We start from the raw sequence: 16392 nt of genomic DNA on the forward strand, positions 1-16392 counted from the left end.
GAGTGGACTTCACTTCTGCTTGAGGTAGGTCTTGGTCCACTGCATTAAAGGAAAACTAGAAATCCACAAAATTATAGAGAAACCTTCAAAGTACAATTTGGACAATGCTTTACAGCAGACATTATTGTTGACATGATGGTATTTCCAGCATTAAAACCCATTTGCTGATGTCTGCCCACATTCCCAGCCAGTCGTTTTTGGCTTCTCTTGTCCTTCAGATCCCAAAATGGGCCAGGATGCTACGTGCAGGTCTGCAAATACTGGCCTCCTCTATAGAGCTTAAGTTCGTGTTTGATAACATTTGTAGCAAATGGTTTGAACTTTTCACCAGGAACAAATCTACACAATATCTTGAATTAAACTTTACCCTAAATAACCTTTATAAATTGTTCAGGACTTCAAATTAATACTTTTAAAACAGATGACTAAAACTCTCCGGACAAATACTCATCTAGACATTTAAAATATTTTTAGCAGTATACACAAAAAAAACAATGTGATGTTTGATAAAATGCTTAAAATTTTATTTACAGAGTAAAACAAAAATAGGACATGCTTGTGTTACAAACTGTTATAAAAGTCGGTCTAGTTTAAATGTAGCCCTCAAAAGATTTGCCAGAGTTCGTGAGAATTACAAACTTCCATGATGTCCTGGAAGTTTCCTCCAGATAATTTGACGAGAGCCAGCCACCACCTATGAATGAATGAATGAGCATGGAGATGGCGTTCTCATATTGCCATCAGGACTACGTTCACATTTAGTCGGAAAAAAAAAAATTCTGCTGCAAGGTACTGTTAAATTCTCACTACAGACATGGCCCACAAGGAGGAGCCGTTTCCCAAGTCCAATGGGCCAGCATAATCCTCACGCTGTTAATTAAAATGCAGACCCCGGACAGCCAAAGCTCATGGATCGCCGGCCTGAGTTTCTACCTATCAGCCTCTTCCCCGCTTTCAGTAGAGACCCACTGTTGGTCGGTCCCTGCAGGCCTGCAGGAAGCACCTGCTTTGGGGACAGCGCTGCTGAGCGGGCTTCCTGGAGCTCCCTGCAGAAGAGCACATGGACTTAACGGTGTGAGGTAGTCCCTCCTCCATTTGTTATTGCCAATAAAAAAAGGCAACATTATTTACCCAAACCAACACATTTGACTTTAAGTATTCAACGATGAATGCATGCAAGGAGTTACGATTACTATGATTGTTGAGAGAATCTTATTGCACCGTCCATGACTTAGGGTGAAGTGTGTAGTATCAAGCAGCATCTACTGTAGCAACCCCTCCCTGCCTTTAGAACGAAAAAGGAGAAGCTGCGGTGGCCTGTATTGCCTGCATTGTGTAAGGGGCCATCATGTTATTCCGAGAAGCCAAGTGGTGAGGTTCCTTGATAGAGCTATACATTGTGTTTGGTACTTGTTCTTGCTTTAATGGGATCATACACTAAATGAAAAGACTTATGAATATTATATTTGATTATTGCCAAGTTTGTGCGACTAGATTTTACTAAATGCTAGACACACACTGTGCCTTCCACTGCTTGATTTTAGGATACAGCTGTATTTGCACCATATCATCCGTTCCTACTTTTCAAGCATGGCTGTCCTGAACTTCTCCACATTGAGCTCTATACGGAGCTCAGTGGCACGTCTCCCTGTCTGCTCCTTTTTCAGAACGACGTGCTTGCACAGCGCTCGAGCGGACAGACGTTTGGTTGGCTCAGGATCCAGCAACAACTGACAAACAGAAACATGTACACATTAGGACACCATTTTGTCTTTCCCCATGTAGGTAATTTGGTTCCTGCACTACTGGAAGTAAGGAAACTAAAGAGCGAAAATTATGATGTTGGACCCGCAAGGGAGTACCTGCAGAAGGCTTCTGAAGGGAGTAGAGAGCTCCATGGGCAGGCTTGGTAACTGACCCTTCCTCAGGCTGTGCCATTCATCTCCATTTTGGGGCAGAGGTGGAGCACCAGCAGCCAGCAGCACAGTGAGACACAGGGAAAAGATATCTGCCTTAGTGAGATTGCTATAATCCTAGAGAAACAAGAGCATTCAGAGGTCATGCTTGAGGCACTGTAGGCCATGCCAAAGACGTGTTTGTAGTGGCAAGTTTACATAATGAGGATGTGTAGTGTGTACCGATGTTAAAACAACCAGTTTACCTCCTGTAAAATCTCACTGGCAAGAAAACGGCTGTCTCCCTCCTCAACTTCTGGACTGGTGAATTTGGTCACGTGACCCAAGTCCCCTGCACAAAATGTCATGCAGTGGGTGACATTGAGGTACAAAAACATTAAAAGAACGAATTACATGGACAATAATACATTTATACCGATTTTATAGATGACGCCTGCTGAAAAGCTTCCATCTTCTTCATCAGTGTCCCCTTCATACTCTGCACTTTTGCCGTTCTGCTGGCATATGAATATGTTGCCTATAAAAAATATAAATAAAACCAATCAAATTGTCATCTGTTGTATTATTAACACAAGTCTATAATACTCACACATCCAAGTGCATGGAAGTGTCAACGCCAGTTAAATTAGAATCTAACGCCAGCAGCCATTGACTTAGTGGCAAGTGAATTATTTTACCTTAGGATGTAGAACACAAAAGAAAATCTAATTATGGGAGTCATTTAATATAAGTAAAGACAATACACCTCACACATTGGCTTTCAACCATCAAGTGTATAATTTTAGCAGCATGATTGTAGTACAAGAGACACACATAGAAAAGGAGCCATTAAAACCCTAATTACTTGGTTTGATGTCCAGGTGGGCGAGGCCTGAGCTGTGGATGTACTTCAGACCCAAGGACACCTGCAGGAGAAGGTCCTTGAGTTCCTCCTCTGAGAACAGCTCCCCCTGGGCCTCCTTCTTCACAATGGAGTCGTATAAGCTTCCACCTGGGACAACAAATCCATCCAGGAACACAAGATGCTGAACAAGACAAACATGCTTTTTGGTTTCATTTTGTGATTCCTGCCCAGTGAAATGCCAGCTCACCATCACAATATTCATTCTGAATAATCATGTGGTCATCTTCGGCCCATGCCGAATAGTAGCGAACTACGTGAGGATGATGGCCAAGAACGGCGTGTGCGTAAACTTCCTTTAGAGCCAACTGTCTGAGGAAGATAGGAAGGCAGGCATGAAGAGCAACGAATTAAAGCCCAGGAGCTCTAGTCTCGATAATAAACTCAACGCAATTAAGACAATGTCAAGTAAGAAAGACTGTTTTATACAAGGTCCGATGATGACTCACTCATTTGCTGATCCTGCGAGCGGTCTGCGAAGACGTTTGATGGCGTAAAAGCAGCCATCGAGTCTCTTCACACACTTGAAGACGGCTCCGAACTCCCCCATTCCTATTTGTTCCAGCTCCAAGAACTCACTCTGGTACCGCGACAGCATGAAGGCCTGGACAGCCTGCCTCTGTCCACCAGATGGAGAGACTTAGATTATGACAACAACAAAGAACATGAAGAAAGGAGAGACATTGAGACTGTTTCAGCACAGCTCAATTAGATGACCCATGTGGACATCAAATATATATTTGGAACATCAGAACATAATGTTAAAATAATAAACACAAAACAGAGTGTCATCTATGCAAAAAATGCGTTTGAACAGCAGATTTGTCAGTGATCAACCATGCCTAAAAAACATTTTGACTCATGCAGTGGGTGGACGTCCGACAGCTGGGTTCTTAACCGGTCCCCTGAATCTTTCGGAAGAAAGCCAGGAAGTGTGGAGGCAGCAAATGACAAAGTATGATGAAAACAAAACGGGTCCATGAGATCAGAATAGAAATTCAATTTGACAAAGTGATAAATAGATTTACCTTTGGCGGGAGGAAGGCTTCATCATCCTCCTCCTCAGACGACTCAAGGGTGTGTTTCAATCTGAGAAGAGTTTGGCCTTTAGTCACACAGGAGGCAGAGCCTACACAAAACCTGTTGGTGGTCTGTTTACAATCCTATTAAATCCCATTTAAAACCATGAGTAAGACTGGCCATGGACACATAAAATAGCACAATTATGATATGTAGGACAGCAGCAGACATTTTTTTAACATGCGTTTGTTGTGCTAAACCTGGTCATAACATCGGTCATACCAATTGGTACACAAGCAGTAACTAAAGACTGACTGATTAAGATAGGGCCCTTGAGACAAAGTCTCTTGTTGTGACATGTCGTGCACATTGACTACTTCTCCCTGACAGATTAAGATCGCACAAAGTGCAATGCTCCGAATGTAAGGAACCATTGTGCAAGGTGATGCGATTCAATTTCACCTCTGAGCATACTCATGTTCATAATCATCGTCGTCACTTCTAAAATTCTTCCTCTTGTGTGGCTCACTGCCTCTGGTAAGGGTGCTGGGGGTGTAGGGGTTCACGTTGACATCAGGAGTGTGGCTGTTCCCAAGGCTTGAGTCTGCAAACTTAAGGGACGATCGCAGGACTCTTTGACCAACTCTTAACTTGGAGATGGAGTGAGGATCAGACGACTTAGATAGAAGACTCTGTTGAGGAAACAATTATTATTTTTTTTTCACCCAGGCAGCCTGCATGCAGGCCAAACCATTTGGCTAGTTAGTACAAAGTAACTGATTTCAACTTCACCTTCGGTGTACTTGGAGAGTCAAAGAGCCTTAGATTTTTCAAGGCCGTGTAAGGGATAGGGCTGAAGGATTGTGCGATACTTCTACTGCGTTGGCGATTCACCCTGGGGGTCCTGCAAGCAGAGCCTGAACTCTGGTATGAGGAGTTCCTAGAGAGGCAGTAGTCAAAAACTTCATCACTGCTGCTTCCATCGTCTCCGGAGCTACAGAACTCTATCCGCTGGGTGATCCCATCCAACAACATCGTCATCTTCGGGGCCTGTTCAAAGTAGTTACAATAAGTAACAACACAATTAGTCGCGCAAAAGGCTTGACAATATAGTTCCCGTGGAACCATACTGTCAATCGAATAGAAGCGTCTCTCCAAATTTAAAATGTCAGACCCATTCAAAGAAACGTAAAAAGACAATAATACTCACGAAAAACCACCACGCTTGAAATTCGCGCTGGGTACGTTAATAGCTTCCTGAACAATTAATCACGCCACACCTTTAACAGTTCCAGCCATCCGATTGGCCAAATATAAATAATTCATACGCCGACGTGACAAATGAGGAGAGCGTATGCTTTTGACGCGTTGTATCGTCCATGCCTGTCAGGTGAAACCTTGTAATATTGCCTACTTGTTTTGCATTTCAGATTTCACATAATTACAACCTATAAGTTTCGGACCAGTTCTGTATATAATATATATAATATATAATACCGATGTCTGTATTGCGTTAATTGACCTAATGCACTTTACTATAAATGGTGAATGGTTAATTGAGGCCAATGCAAAGAAGTACACAGAAGAATTGGGCCTTCATTAATTATGAAGTAGCCCACGTGAGCGGAAGTGTGTGACCTCATCAAAACACTGACTCTGGCAGGGGGAGGCAGCCCTTCCTTCTGTGGATGTGACACGCTTACAAATACCCGAATCAGAGCAGCGGGGAATCATGGTATTGCCGTAACTGTTTTCTCGGAGCGGGTCTTCATTTTACTTGTCTCAGCTGAGTTCGTGTCGTTTCCTTTTGGACTCCTCGACAGCACCATGGTCGAGCAGTCGGATCGGGCTCGGCTGCTTGACTGGGAGGAGATCCCACCACCCGTACCAAGCCAGGCGGTTCCTTCGTCACCCGTGAAGAAAAATGCATCGGAGAAAACTTCCCCGCCAGACGGTCGCACACAGGGTAGCAGTGCGCCTCGCACAGGGTGGGGCACCGCTAGCACAAGGGGTCCAAATGTAACAGCTGTGGTCTCCAGCGGAGATGGCAGGCCACCCCGGCTCCGAGTGGATCACTCTGTCCCCGGGTGGGATATAGCAAAGTCCCTGGGTGCTGCTGATCATATCGGCCTCTCGGTGAAGGAGCAGTGGGAGGAAAAGGATCAAATCGTGGCTGTATTCGTCGTTACCTTCGACACCAGATCAGGTAAAAGTAGTATGGCTGGTAGGCCTACTGTTAAATCCTACAACAAAGTTGACTGAGTCATGTTCAATTGAACAGGATGACGTCGCATGTAGTGTGTAACACACAGTCTGACATGTGAGGTAATGTAGTTGTCACTTGTTAGATTTACTTTCATTAATTCTCACTTCTCTTTTTTTGTCCTTGAATTCGAATTATACAGGAAGTAAGTCAGGAATGGACAAAGTGAATAAAGTCTGACATTGCTTCTATTGCATTGTGCTTCTGAATGACAGGCAACATGGTAGAATGGTCCTTGCCCCAGGATATGGATCTTGACGGAGTGGAATTCAAATCGATTGCCAGTGGCTCTCACCGGATAACCAGTGACTTCATGTACGCATCCTATCCCAAACCCTTAAGCTTATCGATGCTTATTATTATGATTAGTATATACTACTACTCATTAACAGTAGTATACTACTACTCATTTAATACACATTAATAATGAGTATTATTAGCAACAGGTCTCTGGAGTCTGGATCAGTATCAGAGTTTTTGTAATACACATTAACAGTACAATGCGTTCATACATTTCTTATCGTGAATGTTTATCTACTCCTGGTAGATATTTCCGTAAAGGTTGTTACTTCGGACTGGCCTGCTTTGCCAACATACCTGTGGAGAGTGAGCTGGAGCGTGGTGCTCGGATGAAGTCTGTGGGTATTCTGTCTCCATCCTACACCCTCCTGTACCGCTACATGCAATTCCTGGAGAACCAAGTAAGGTGAGTGTTTACCTAAGTGTCCGGCTGGCTGCGGTGAATGTGTGCTTAATGCCGTCTGTGGTCTTCTGTGTTGATTGTCAGTCTGTTTGGTCTTTGGCCTGATCTCTGCATGCACGATGTTATGTACTTTCTTCCTGCCTCCCTTCGTCCTTGATTGCTTGTTTGTGTTCTCTCATCCATAAAGCATGCAACCTAAGTTCCTAAGCCTGCTATGGTCACAGGAGCTTATTTGCCCATAGCTTTTGTTTCAACTGTAAAACGTTGACAAGAAAGGGACCAAAAACCGTTTCTGCTTTTCCATTCACTACACACTACCAGTTGGTCTCATACCGCTTGAGGAAGAAGGCTGTGTCCTTATTGGTGAGGCTTAAACTGCTATTGTATTGTAGTTATGAAGAGTCTTGTCTTAAACATATTTGATATCATTTGTTCTTATGTGTTTGGGAAAGTGTGTCTCTTGAACATATTTGAAATCTGCATTAAAGACAAGCGGATGCCTCAAACATTTGACATTAGTTGTTACAATTCAGTGCAAGGCATTTAGGCTGTCGGGGCCCTTAGACATTCATCAAGGGGCCAGGGCAGAAATTGACACATGCAAAAGCCAACTAGCAATATATTCTCACGAAAGGCCAACAACACTCTTAAAGAAATACACCAGGAGAAGAGCAGAACAAACACTTTAAATGACCATGGAATGCAGTGAGGGAATGAACTCACTGGACCTGCTGAACACTCTCTACACCAGCGTGGGGTGGACCTGCTGAATGCTCTGTAGTCCAGCGTGTGGTGGACCTGCTGAAGGCTCTGTAGTCCAGCGTGTGGTGGACCTGCTGAAGGCTCTGTAGTCCAGCGTGTGGTGGACCTGCTGAAGGCTCTGTAGTCCAGCGTGTGTTGGACCTGCTGAAGGCTCTGTAGTCCAGCGTGTGGTGGACCTGCTGAAGGCTCTGTAGTCCAGCGTGTGTTGGACCTGCTGAAGGCTCTGTAGTCCAGTGTGTTGTGTTTTGTGTGAGTGAGTTGAGTAAGAACTGGCCCTGCTGAGAGCTAATTCATGATCATATTTAGTGGAAGTGTTTGAGTATTGTTATAGCTTGTTGGAGACCTGCTGTGGGTCTCCAGTAGTGTGCGTGTGTGAGTCTCCCACAAACTGCCCATATAAGTAGATGTTCTTGGGTCAGGCTTCGCATTCACCTGAGGAATACAAACAGGTATTATAGATTCTTTCCGCTACTTTGATCTTGAGAATTTGTGTCAAGAGTGGCTAGACTGCGTCAGGATTACACCACTATTTCTTGTGGCATTGAGTAATGGATCGACTGATAAGCCTTTTTAGACCGCCTGTTGCTACTTCTTGTTTATTTTAACCCTCTACTCTCCAACCTTCAATTATAAATGGACACATGACCCTGAACGTGCCTGAGTGTAAGAGTACCACGTTGTGAAGCAGCCACTGCGGTGTGTTGCAGACTCCAGCTCCGGTGTCCCGGCCAGTACTCCCCCCTGGAGGCCTTCTATGAGGACAAAAAGGCCATCCTTCCTCCGCTGGCCAACGGACAGGTCACTTCCTGCCCGACCTGGAGCGTGACCAATATCAGTCGCTGTATGCACCCGGAAATGAAGGTCAGAGCTGGCACACATTGATGCACGGCCCTTAACCTTTTTCCCCATACACTCTACGCTATTTATTCCATGTCATTGATCATGGATCCTAAACAACGGCGAAATTGTGTGACACCAAGCGTGGATGAAATAAAATAAAAAACAATATAATGAATATATAAATGTGATTCATTTATTCTATTTATTTAGATTTTAACAACGTCAATTAAGGTTGTTTTGGACATGGTTAGGCTTTTCCAATTAATAAATGAGTAATTAAGGGTTCCTTCATGCAGATCACCCACCCAGCGGGCTGCATGTCCCAGTTCATCCGCTTCTTCGGGGAGCAGATCATGGTCCTGTGGAAGTTTGCCCTGCTGAGAAAACGCATCCTCATCTTCTCCCCTCCCCCCGTGGGCGTGGTCTGCTACAGAGGTCAGAGTCACACACACGCACCCTGAAAGCCTTTTAAGGGCCAAAACATATCATTGACTTTAGCATAGCCGGCTTTGGTTATTAAACATTGTTCTTTCACTACTCTTCCAACTCCTACACTTTCCACACACCGCCAGAATCCTTTTTTACACTCACAGCCATGCTGTGCCGTGAGCTACTTGTTCCAATATGCTGGTCCTATTCCCTCAGTGTACTGCTGTTGCTGTCTGTCCAACGTCTCTCTGCTGGGGGTTGGTGTGGCGGTGCCTGAGCTCAGGCCGTTTTTCTACGTCAACATCGCTGACATCACGGCCCTGAGGACGGAGCTGTCCTACGTGGCTTGTGAGTTTCCGCATATGTTTTAGTTTTAGTTGTGTATGGTGTGGTTGGAATGACTTGACATTTACTGTGTGTGTGTGTGTGTGTGTGTGTGTGTGTGTCTGTGTCTGTGTCTGTGTCTGTGTCTGTGTCTGTGTCTGTGTCTGTGTGGCAGGCACCACAGAGAAGATCTTTGAAGAGAAGAAGGAGCTGTATGATGTCTACGTCGACAACCAGAACGTGAAGACCCACCGGAGCGATCTGCAACCGCTGCTCCGCTTGAACGCGTCGGACAAAGAGAAGTACGCCAAGCTGAGTGAACAGAGGTACGCCAAACCGGACTTTACAGATGTCCGCCAAACCGGACTTAACAGATGTCCAACAGAATGCGAATATTGTGTGAAAACATGATTTCAATATTTGACTATCTAATTTATAGCCGTTGATTTATTATTTACTGCACTAATGGATTGAAGGCCATTTAAAGACACAAAATGAAGGCATCTTAAACTGAATTGGAATTGGTCGTCCTATAAGCTATAGGTGTGTACAGGTGCCTGATGCTTGTGGTCTCTTCAGGCAGATGCTGCTGTACTCCCAGGAGGTGGAGGGGGACTGCTCCTCCAACGAGGAGGACCTCTTCATATTGTGAGTGTGTTTTTAAAAGCCTGAAATAAAGTGGTTCTCATCCCACTCTTTTGAATGGTATGCTTCGTGCAACGGGCTCCCACCGCGATCTGAGGTTAATGCATTGGCGTTGCCCTCGCTCTAGGTTCTTCATGGAGCTCAACGACCGGATCTTCCAGATCTTGGGGGAGGTGGCGGCGAGCTCGGAGCCCATCCTGACCGCCGAGCATGTGAGGGCCATGGGGCTGGACCCCCAGGGCGACCGCTCCTTCCTGGTGGATCTGCTGGAGGTGTACGGCATCGACGTCATGCTGGTCATAGACAACCCCTGCTGTCCCTGAGCCCTTCCTGATGGGCAGGCGCCAGGTCACCTGGATGGGGTGTGGGGGGGCCCCTGTGTGCGTGTGCGTGTGTGTGTGTTTGTGGTTTGGGGTGGCCACTGGATATATAATGCCTTCAAGGCCCCAGAAGATCCTCGGTCACATAAGACACTGCCTCAACCCTGGAGTGGGCATCGCTTCCCATCTCATTAGGTCCTTAGTTCTCTTTCTCTCTCTGTATTTACATTTGTTCGTTTTCTGAGCATCCCAAGTCTGTTGTTAATACTGGGGGAGATCTAAAGGAGGGTGGGGGGGGGGACCACTCTGCTGGATACACAGTGGCGGATTGACACCTACCCGGTAAGCAGCCTTGTTTTGGTTTGTCTTCGGCTCTGACGGCCTGTCACGTCTTCAATCACCCGCCGTTACATTTCTAGTGTTTTCACGACAACGGCACCCACCTCACGCTGAGCTGTGTTGTGAACCCTGGGGTGCAGCGTGCTAGCTCTTGCTAGCTCAGAGTGTTTCGATGAGGAGGAACATTCCAGTAGATTGGATGGTTTGCTTGTGTGCCTTGTCATCCACCTTACGCATCGCTTCTAGTATCCACTAATCTCATTAGTCGTTAGTCTGAAGAAAGAGTGCTGCCAGTGGTGAGGATTTACAGCCATGGAGCTCTGTGTGCTTTAAATACTCGTCACAAAGAAAACACTTTGTCGTAAGATGTCGTTTAACATCTTTTAATAAAATACATTTCTTTAACTTTTGGATGACACATTCTGTTCTTGAGAAAGTAAAATAATGTTATTTTTTAAATTGCTCATTCCACTGGCCTTTAAAGAAGAAACGATAGGAATAGAATAATACAATAGTGTATTAAACGTACGATAGGCAACGCTTATTTATCATAAAGTAAATATGTTCTGCTCCACAAGATGACTGTTCTATATAAAGCAAAGTCACGAGCCTGAGATAATGTGTGCTCCGTGGCTGCGTGTTCAGTCAGGTGATGCCCAGTATCGGCTCTGCTATCGAGGGTGCTCGTAGTTGTAGTTTAGCATTGTGTTTTCATTTGACTTTCTGTGATCGGTGATGTTCCTTTTTTTTTTATTATTTTAAGTAAGAATGTGAATCATGAGCACTGTTATCATGAATGCTGCACCATCTCCAGTACTGGAGGATTTTCTTATTGAACATGCCTTTATTCTCAAAGAGTTATAATAATTTATGTTGTGCTGTGTTTATAGCCCAGTATTTCACACAAATGAGAATCCTGGTCACCGTGTATTGATGGTCTGTGCCAACAAGTCGTCCTCAAGTGGAGTGGCTGTGTGTGTGTGTGTGTGTGTGTGTGTTTTATCTTCTGTGTGGTTGTCTTGCATGTGCTGAAGAAATACTGAATGCGGGGCTTTTTATTACGTCACTCGTTCAGTGAGACTGTATTATAGTACTAGATACTGGATTATACTAAGAAGTTATGTATCGGTCCCTTTTTTTTAACAAACATTTTGTAGAATTGCTGTTGGAAATGTCTTGCTGATCAGTGTCAGTTGCCCTGGCGACTCGTCTGTGTGACAACAATTCCTTTGTGTGCCTGGGGGAACCGGTGATGTCATGTGCAGGCAAAGGGTACAGGGGGAGAGTGGTCCTCCGAATGTGCTGATGGGCCCTTGTTATTATTGGTCCTTCCTATATATCTCTGCTCTAGAAGGATGGGGAAAAAAATAACCACCCTTGATGACCTGAAGCCTCATCAAGGCTTCTGGTCATGTCACTTACGAAAGAATTAAAAAGTACAGCCAGGATTTCGGCATTATCCTGTGCTAAAATAATCTTCTTTCTTTTTTTAAACGGGCACTTAACCCGTTTTTGTTCGGTGTGGTTAACGTGGGCCTTAAGGAAATGTAGGCGTTATAACTACTGTGAAATGATTGACTACTGCGTTCGTCAAATATTTGCTTTAAGACGAGTGTTCCTCACACCTACCCACCTGCCTCCAGTTGAACTGAATGTTTAATTTTAGGTGTATGCAACAGGGAAGGAAAGTACACAACACACAGCACTGTATAAAAGGTCTTCTTTGTTGAGTTGCTCAGAGATGTGTACCAGCATTAGTAAATAAGTATTTGACTGTTTGCCACACCACTGAATGTCAATACACAGCAGATTTGTAACGCACAATTATTGTCACCACACCTCATTATACAGTTACGGTTCATTTCTTGAATGTATTCAAGAGAAATAAGCCAGACTCACATTAGCAACTTTAATGGTTTAACTAACATGAAACACTTTGAGACATTGGTATAGAACATGTAAGTCTCATCACTTTAACCACTTCATCTCATGCCAGGTCCACGGTCCTGCCATTGTAAAACAATAAACTCTTTCTTGGATAAAAGTGCTCTATGATGTTTCATACTGGGTGTATCATTTGAATAACGCACCTTGCACATAGAAATTGTATGAGAACCTAAGAAGATTGCTCAATTGAATGATGGTTTGACAACTGAGCTACAATAATGGGATATTGGAAACAGGATAAAGCCTTGCAAAATATGTAATGGCTGCAAAAACTTGGTCCTTTGATTTATACACAAGTATATCTTAAGTAATTAATTGAATTTAATAACTTAATGGTTTGAGCTAGATGTTCAACAGCTGCTCAGAGCAAACAAACATTAACATGTTATGTAGTATTCATGCAGAAGCTCAAAGACAGATATTTATTTGCAGCCTTTTCTTGTTTTTCCTGCTTTAATCAGCTTCTGAGAGGTAGATTGCTACCTCATTGTGCCTGTGTGAGAAGCTGTTCCCTGCGCTCTGCATTGATGAAAAAACGCAGTTTCCGGGGCAACAGCCTCACCTCTACAGGCATGGCATCATACTCCTCATTGTCGATGTTGTAGAAGCCACCAACATCCTGTGGGGGAAAGTGTTGGGAAAGGAGAAGACATTAGAAGACGGATACAAACAAAACACAGAGTCTATTACACTTTTCTTACAGTAACCATGAATGCTCAAAGGGCTGTAGGAATCAGACCTCTGGCAGCTTCAGTTGGCAAACACTAGCTTCTAGTGTTGTGGATTTCTCAGTGAATATCGTTGGATCCGATTCTTTTTCATTCCTGTGGAAGGAGTAGACACGAAGACATTATACTATTGCTTCTCATCTTTCCTACCATACATTTATTTTTTTACTGACTAGGCATGTGTGTTTGTTGTATGCTACTGACCCAGCAGCAATGAACTCTCCAACAGTGAAGTTTTCTGGTTCTGCACGGATCATCAATGAGTCATAAAGGCGCTAAGGAAATAAAAAACAATGATGAGAATTACCTTTCTAGGAAGATGTAATACGGTGGACAGGTTGTTCAACTAAGAATGTAACATCGATATGCTGAATAATTTCGTTACTCACCCTCTCCACTGGGTTTTTATTGTGTGTATGAATAAGCAGCTCCAGCGTGGAAAACTCACGATCCGTCCATTTCTCCGGCTCTTCAACTTTCGGAGTTTCTGAATGAAGGCAAACAAAGGAGGGGTTGTTGAAACAACATACATACATTGGTTTGACCAGCTAATTATGTTTTATCAGCGGTTGTCATACGTGGATTGATCTAGGGGGAACTCAAATTAAACAGTTCTGTGGCTGAATGAACGGTATGAAAAAATGAATGTATGCATCCCAGTGTAACGACACTCCCCTTCTTCCTATTCATGACAGGATACTCACACACCGAAAGATCTACGCGGCCTGCTCTTGCCATAGACAACAGAGACTTTTTGTATAAGAGTCGGCTAAAGGGTTCTCCCTGTATGTTATGCATATATAATATATATATACACATGCATGTGTGTTCACTCTTTGTTTATGGACCAAGATTAGAAAACATTTTAGTGAGCTTTCTGTGATGCTGGGGGAACTCGCAGCAGGAGCATGATCACAGCACACACCGCATCCATCCATCCTGTTACCTTCCACCGGTGGGGACCAGTAGTTCTTTAGTCTGCGCATGATGCGGGATGGCAGACTGGCCCTCGGTGGCCTTGTTGTTGGCAGTTCAGCGGGCCGAAGCGTGGGCTCCAGGTAGGACAGCGAGACCTCGCGTACAAGGGGCCACTCCTGAGAAACACATTCAAGTCAACATTGCTCTCGATAATGCTGCATAATTGACTGTTTTTCTCTCTAATCGCTCCTGCTTGTACGTTGACCTCCATCTTGATAATGAATAACAACGGTAGGGCTCACCCGTAGAGTACTCAGCCAATGTGCTGCTTTTGTCTTCAATGGTCCCATATACCAATACCTAGGAAAACACACAGACAACGTTATTTTAAGTATAATCCTAGCAAGTGTTTCAAGTGTTGTGTCTGTGTTAAACACTCTTACTTGCTGATAGTAGCAGCTGCATCTCTGAACGCACCCCATCGCAGTCCCATCAGGGCAAACACTGGCTGCTCTTTCTCCCCCTACAACAGACACAAGGTTCAAACATAAGGGCAGGCATTGTTGATTATCCGGGACAGTCATCTCATGGTTCACTGATAAAATAAAAAAAATATTTTTTGCATGTTTAAGGTGATCATCAAGAAAATTCCTTCAATATAATTTTAACCTCGAATTCAAACTCCATTGATTCCTTTTTTCTTCAACAAAATCCACAAGCAGTTTTTATTCACCCAGAATTTAATGAAATATAAGAAAAATACAGTTAATAATAACATCGGCAGTAAGTTGTAACATCGGCTGTATGTAATATACAAATACAAATAAAATAAAAATAGGTTAACCTCACCTTGATCTCCAGCACATCAAGCTGCACAGTCTCTCCTTTCAGGATGGAGAGTGTTGCTGATGTGATGTGTCTGAAAACGGTTAGTGGAAGAGGACGTTGTTGCTTAACAACCAGGACATATACAATTTAGAGAATGATTTTGCGGTCACTATCAGTAATGGACTCAATGACAATCTCCTAATTTACTTACTTAACCCGGTTGTCATTCAGAAGATGAAGACTTGGACTCAGCGAGTTGCTAGAGCCCAGTGGAATGAAGCCAATAGGAGTATTACACATGTGTGCCTATAAACAAAAAGGACACAATGGTAATAAGTATCAAATTTACGTTACTATGCTTTTAAATCCAAGTCTGATTTGCATGTTCAAATATATAATTTAATACTATTATCAAACATGCAAGTGAACCCTAATTTTACATCTTGAACTGTAAGTGTGTGATGTTTCTCCACCATTATTATATCAGACAGCCATACTTTCATGGTTCATGCAGTCAAGGTTATTCGTACTTCATCCGGTCTTCGTAGTAATCCGGTCACCACTTCTTGGAGCGTACCATCCCCGCCAGCCACTATCAACATATCTGTCTGCTCAATGAACTCCATCAGTTTCTTGGCTTGGCCTTCAAAGTCTGTCTGTAGGGTCGAAAACATATTTCAGTTACTTAATGTGATCATTAATACCGTTGTTTGAAAAGGAAGACTTTTATTTATTTACCTTGACAAGTGTAATCTCCACACCGGCCAGGTGTAAAATTGGAGCCGCATTCTTGTCAAATAATTTGATGGCTTTACTGTGGACAACAGAAGTGCGATTCAATAAACAGAAACAGAATAAGTCTCGAATGAAAGGGTGTTCTATTTTCTTAGCAAGATAATTTAAGATATGCATTATCTTACCCATTACATGCTGCAGGGTTCAGTATAACAGTTGCTTTCTTGAGCTGCTCTTGTGGTGATATCTGTTGACGTCCAAATTCCTAGCACGGGGATGGTAAATACTTTGAATAAGAAAATGTTGAACGAAATCCTTAACCCAATTATGAAACACAACCTGTTACAAATTAAAAAACGCCCTTCTTACCCTGGCTTCTAAGCAAGCTTCCCTTCGCAGAACGCTGTCACTAAAACACATTACGTATAACAATATTAGCACTGAAGACTGTGGATTAACGGTAGTAATATATAGTAAGCTAATAATCTATTATGATTCCGATTTGAAGAACTGCATGATTTACCAATGTATTCCATAGAGCCAATGTCCACCATAAGACAAAACACACACAGCAAACGTGGACTTCTTCCAGTGATTCCGCAAAGTCTTAAACACTTTGACGACGCGAGCCATTTCATTTACAATGTAGGAAACTTATCATATATGCAATAAATGTCACAGCGGTCATAGATTGAAGACTGCACAAATCGCATGGGTATTTTGATGTAACACGAAACGTCACTCTGGTCGAAACAAGGAAGTAAATTAAGAGGT

At 43.5% G+C, this 16392-nt stretch overlaps 3 protein-coding genes across 4 annotated transcripts; 1 reads left to right on the top strand and 2 right to left on the bottom strand.

Moving 5' to 3' along the window:
* Window positions 1-497: 497 nt before the first annotated feature.
* On the bottom strand, window positions 498-5714 carry wee2 (WEE2 oocyte meiosis inhibiting kinase). Of its 2 annotated transcripts, none has more exons than XM_060060873.1 (12): window positions 5580-5714; window positions 4630-4887; window positions 4300-4529; window positions 3846-3906; window positions 3267-3436; window positions 3008-3129; window positions 2761-2907; window positions 2332-2433; window positions 2162-2247; window positions 1863-2033; window positions 1582-1730; window positions 498-1046 (listed from the first exon to the last, which is right to left on the bottom strand). In XM_060060873.1, the coding sequence occupies exons 1-12, from the start codon at window positions 5664-5666 to the stop codon at window positions 878-880; spliced, it is 1752 nt and encodes a 583-aa protein (XP_059916856.1). In that variant the 5' UTR covers window positions 5667-5714; the 3' UTR covers window positions 498-877. The 2 variants fall into 2 exon arrangements, with proteins under 2 accessions (XP_059916856.1, XP_059916857.1); XM_060060874.1 differs by lacking the exon at window positions 5580-5714 and adding an exon at window positions 5048-5151.
* On the top strand, window positions 5665-12514 carry dennd11 (DENN domain containing 11). The gene is made up of 9 exons (XM_060060879.1): window positions 5665-6043; window positions 6316-6415; window positions 6648-6806; window positions 8273-8426; window positions 8702-8840; window positions 9051-9182; window positions 9334-9484; window positions 9738-9806; window positions 9931-12514. The coding sequence occupies exons 1-9, from the start codon at window positions 5665-5667 to the stop codon at window positions 10124-10126; spliced, it is 1479 nt and encodes a 492-aa protein (XP_059916862.1). The 3' UTR covers window positions 10127-12514.
* agk (acylglycerol kinase) lies at window positions 11961-16387 on the bottom strand. Its single transcript, XM_060060880.1, has 14 exons — window positions 16142-16387; window positions 15988-16027; window positions 15804-15883; window positions 15622-15697; window positions 15414-15539; window positions 15095-15189; window positions 14905-14974; window positions 14499-14578; window positions 14358-14415; window positions 14084-14231; window positions 13527-13624; window positions 13342-13412; window positions 13149-13233; window positions 11961-13028 (listed from the first exon to the last, which is right to left on the bottom strand). The coding sequence occupies exons 1-14, from the start codon at window positions 16249-16251 to the stop codon at window positions 12894-12896; spliced, it is 1272 nt and encodes a 423-aa protein (XP_059916863.1). The 5' UTR covers window positions 16252-16387; the 3' UTR covers window positions 11961-12893.
* Between the last annotated feature and the right edge of the window lie 5 nt (window positions 16388-16392).

Source organism: Gadus macrocephalus, chromosome 9 (genome assembly GCF_031168955.1).
Source record: "Gadus macrocephalus chromosome 9, ASM3116895v1".
NCBI lineage: Eukaryota > Metazoa > Chordata > Actinopteri > Gadiformes > Gadidae > Gadus > Gadus macrocephalus.

Excerpts from the sequence above, each read along its gene's own strand:
- dennd11 (XM_060060879.1), top strand. The coding sequence starts at position 5,665 with ATGGTCGAGCAGTCGGATCGGGCTCGGCTGCTTGACTGGGAGGAGATC. Across the intron at positions 9,183-9,333 it reads GGAGCTGTCCTACGTGGCTT|GCACCACAGAGAAGATCTTT; the intron begins GTGAGTTTCCGC and ends TCTGTGTGGCAG. Across the intron at positions 9,807-9,930 it reads GAGGAGGACCTCTTCATATT|GTTCTTCATGGAGCTCAACG; the intron begins GTGAGTGTGTTT and ends CCCTCGCTCTAG.
- wee2 (XM_060060873.1), bottom strand. The coding sequence starts at position 5,666 with ATGGTGCTGTCGAGGAGTCCAAAAGGAAACGACACGAACTCAGCTGAG. Across the intron at positions 4,888-5,579 it reads GCTCCGAGAAAACAGTTACG|GCCCCGAAGATGACGATGTT; the intron begins GCAATACCATGA and ends TACTTTGAACAG. Across the intron at positions 4,530-4,629 it reads ACTCTCCAAGTACACCGAAG|AGTCTTCTATCTAAGTCGTC; the intron begins GTGAAGTTGAAA and ends TTTCCTCAACAG.
- agk (XM_060060880.1), bottom strand. The coding sequence starts at position 16,251 with ATGGCTCGCGTCGTCAAAGTGTTTAAGACTTTGCGGAATCACTGGAAG. Across the intron at positions 15,540-15,621 it reads TGGAGATTACACTTGTCAAG|ACAGACTTTGAAGGCCAAGC; the intron begins GTAAATAAATAA and ends TCGACCCTACAG. Across the intron at positions 15,190-15,413 it reads TACTACGAAGACCGGATGAA|GCACACATGTGTAATACTCC; the intron begins GTACGAATAACC and ends TTTTGTTTATAG.